This window comes from Bos javanicus, chromosome 15 (genome assembly GCF_032452875.1).
Source record: "Bos javanicus breed banteng chromosome 15, ARS-OSU_banteng_1.0, whole genome shotgun sequence".
In the NCBI taxonomy this organism is placed as follows: Eukaryota; Metazoa; Chordata; class Mammalia; order Artiodactyla; family Bovidae; genus Bos; species Bos javanicus.
In genome coordinates, this window is record NC_083882.1 from 44,861,146 (window position 1) to 44,865,077 (window position 3,932).

The 3,932-nt window shown below is 39.2% G+C and overlaps 1 protein-coding gene across 1 annotated transcript; it reads right to left on the reverse strand.

Moving 5' to 3' along the window:
- Nucleotides 1–1,543: 1,543 nt before the first annotated feature.
- LOC133261200 (olfactory receptor 5P1-like) lies at nucleotides 1,544–2,748 on the reverse strand. Its single transcript, XM_061439716.1, has one exon. It carries the CDS (start codon nucleotides 2,474–2,476, stop codon nucleotides 1,544–1,546), a length of 933 nt encoding a protein of 310 aa, XP_061295700.1. The 5' UTR covers nucleotides 2,477–2,748.
- Nucleotides 2,749–3,932: the final 1,184 nt, after the last annotated feature.

Genomic DNA, 3,932 nt, shown 5'->3' on the forward strand with positions numbered 1-3,932 from the left:
ATGGGATTACAAAAAGTTGGACATGACTGAACCAACTGAGTTCCCAAAGGATTTCTATGAGAAGTCAGCCAGTTAACATCCCATGTGCTTAGAATAGGGTTTGGCACATAGTTAAGTACAAATTTTGTTTGCTAAATAAATGAAAGAAAAAATCCTAGAAACCCACAGGTGGGTTATTATTATTATACATAATATTGATAATTATTAATATCATTTTTACTGATTTAAAGTGTCTCCCAGCTGGTTTACAAGTGTATAAAATTGAGAGTTAGAAGTAATATATTTTCAGTACAGCTATTGTGGAAAACAGTATGGAGGTTCCTCAGAAAACGAAAAATAGAGTTGGCATATGATCCAGCAATCCCCCACCTGGTCATATATCCAGACAAAGCTATAAATAAAAAACATAATGCATCCCTCTGTTCATAGAAGCACTATTTATAATAGCCAAGGCATGGAAAAACCCTAAATGCCCATTGATGCATGAATAGATTAAAATGTGATGTGTGTGTGTATACACACACACACACACACACATACATACACCAAATAATACCAATTAAAAGGTGCTTACTCCTTGGAAGGAAGTTATAACCAATCTAGACAGCATATTAAAAAGCAGAGACATTACATTGTCAACAGAGGTCCATCTAGTCAAGGCTGTGGTTTTTCCTGTGGTCATGTATGGATGTGAGAGTTGGACTGTGAAGAAGACTGAGTGCCGAAGAATTGATGCTTTTGAACTGCGGTGTTGGAGAAGACTCTTGAGAGTCCCTTGGACTGCAAGGAGATCCAACCAGTCCATCCTAAAGAAGATTAGTCCTGAGTGTTCATTGGAAGGACTGTTGTTAAAACTTAAAACTCCAATACTTTGGCCACCTGATGTGAAGAGCTGACTCATTTGAAAAGACCCTGATGCTGGGAAAGATTGAGGGCGGGAGGAGAAGGGGATGACAGAGGATGAGATGGGTGGATGGCATCACCAACTCAATGGACATGGGTTTGGGTAAACACTGGGAGTTGGTGATGGACAGGGAGGCCTGGCGTGCTGCAGTCCATGGGATCACACAGAGTCGGATACAACTGAGTGAATGAACTGAACTGAACTGAATATCAATTGTATGTGGAATCTAAAATATGACACAAATGAATATATCTGTGAAGCAGAAACAGACTCTCAGACATCGAGGACAGATTTGTGGTTTCCAAGGGGGAAAGGGAGCAGAGTAGAGAAGGATTAGGAATTTGGGATTAGCAGATTGAAACTAGTATATATAGAAAGCGTAATCAACAAGGTCCTACTGTATAGCACAGGAACTATTAATATATATAATATCCTGTGATAACCATAAAAGAAAAAAAATATGGAAAAGAATATATATGTATACATGAGTCACTCTGCTGTACATCAGAAATCACCATAACATTGTAAATCAACTATACTTCAATAAAATTTTAAAAGTATTATGATTTCAATTTAAGCAATTGGTGTGATGCTGCCAAACAGAAATTTCTAGATCACCTGAAATGTTAAGAATGGATCCTAAGAATATATTCTGAACATTGCCTTTCTCAGGGCCTCCTTTACATCTCTGTTCCTCAGACTGTAGATGAGGGGGTTCAACATGGGGATCACCACTGTGTAGAACACAGACACTACTCTGTTCTGCTCAGTTGAGTAACTGGATTTGGGCATCACATAAACGAAGGTAATGGTTCCATAGTAGAGAGTGACCGCGGTGAGGTGAGAGGTGCAGGTGGAGAAGGTCTTGTGTCTCCCTTCAGTGGAGCGCATCTTCAAGATGGTGTTGAGGATGCAGATGTAAGAGAGAGCTATGACAGACACTGTGACTGCAATGATGGAGCCAGAAGAGATGGAAGGGATAATTTCAATGATGGAGACATCTGAGCAGGAAAGTTTCAACAGAGGGGAGAAGTCACAGAAAAAGTGGTCTACCTGATTTGGCCCACAGAAAGACAGAGTCAGTAAGCAACTAGCAAATGTGCAAGCATTGACACACCCACCCAGGTAGGATACCCCGACCAAGTCGACACAGACTCTGGGGGACATGTGGGTGGAGTAGAGCAGGGGCAAGCAGATGGCCACATAGCGGTCATAGGCCATGGCAGCCAACAGGAAGCACTCAGCTGTCCCAAACATGACGACAGAACAGAGCTGGGCTTCACAGCCAGCAACAAGGAGGGGCAGTCTATGTCTGAGGAATCCTATAAGCATTATAGGTGTGACTGATGTGGAATACCCAATGTCTACAAAAGCCAAATGACTGAGGAAGAGGTACATGGGGGTGTGAAGATGGGAAAAACTTCTTATTAAAGTGATTATGCTGATATTGCCTATTAAGGTGACAACATAAATGCCTAGAAATACCATGAAGAAGAGAACGCGAAGTGTAGGATCCTCTGTTAACCCCAAAAGGATGAACTCTGTCACACTGGTGTGGTTTCCAGCCTCCATGTCCTCTGGGAATTGTTCCTGTTGAGGGAAATGTGAATGTTCATTTGTTTAATGCATTCATTCTACACATTTCCAGTTTTCTTTGGCTGTTCCTAAATTTCTTTGGTTATTCCTCAGAGCTACTCACACTGATTATTTCCTCTTCCTAGTCTGTAAATATGGCACTGTGGATGATTTTTTTATTATTTCTAAATCTACAATTTAGCTCCCCACTTTATTCATTTTTATACTTCCACTGCTAGTGTCCCTACTTTAGCTGAGATCCTGTTCATTTTTCCTTTACATTGATCTCTTTACCTCCTTGTCTTCATACTTGTGTTCTTATAATTCACAATGTATTTGCCAAAGAAATCTCTTCCTGAAATTAAGAGCAAGTTTTGCCAAAGGGATTCTTTTAAGAATGTCATGATTTTTTCAGGCTTTAGGAGGAAACCTAACCTCTCTAGCAGAGGAAAGTGTACACTTTCTGATGTATCCTCTGCATATGACTCTTTGCTTTCTCTGGATATTTCCATCCAACCCTTGCACTAATCCAACCTTCCTGAACTCTTTAGAGTCCCCTCAGTGAACTCTACTCTCTCTGGCCTTTAATCCTTGTTCTCCCACTTGGATGGCCTCAAACCTCCCACCGTCACACCCTGGGTGGCTTCTGCTCATCCTTGAGATTGATTTATCTCCAAATCTGCCTCTGCTTTGTAAGAATTAATCAGAAAACTTTCCTTTGTGTTGATATCACACTTTGAAGATGTCTAGACTGACATTATTTATAATAGAGTTATGGGTTTTGTTGTTGTTGTTGTTTGTGTGTTTACATTTCACCACCCCCAGTTAATACAGATTCTCCTTAACAATGGTGTGTTTTATCCCTGTGTCACAAATGAGTAGTGCTTGAGAGCAAAGTGTGCTGAAGAGAAACTTGTTAAATGAATTCATGCATGATTTATACAATATAATGATTATACCATAGGGAACCAGAGATGAATAAAATTTAGGTTCCCTGTTGAGAGAAACCAAGTCTTATAGAAAAGAAAGAGATTAAATATGTATTAGTATATAGAAAGTCTGTTAGTGTGGCATAAATAAAATAATTGCTTATGTTGTTTCTAAATTGAATAATTATATTGGGGAAAAACACTTGGAAATTAAAAAAAAAAACATTCCTCTCAAACTGGCTACTGTCACACAAGTTAACTATTACAAATTTGGTAATTATTTCCAGGAACTTTTTTCCTTTGTATATTTTAATATAACTATTATAACATTGCAGATGAAAGTTTAATGTCATTATTTTTCTTTGCATTTCATATAAAAACTTTGTTGTTTAGTTGCTAAGTCATGTTCAACTCTTTTGTGACACCGTGGACTGTAGCCCACAGGCTCCTCTCTCCATGGGATTTCCCAGACTGGGAAATTCATGTCTCTTACATTGACTGGTGGGTTCTTTACCACTGAGCAG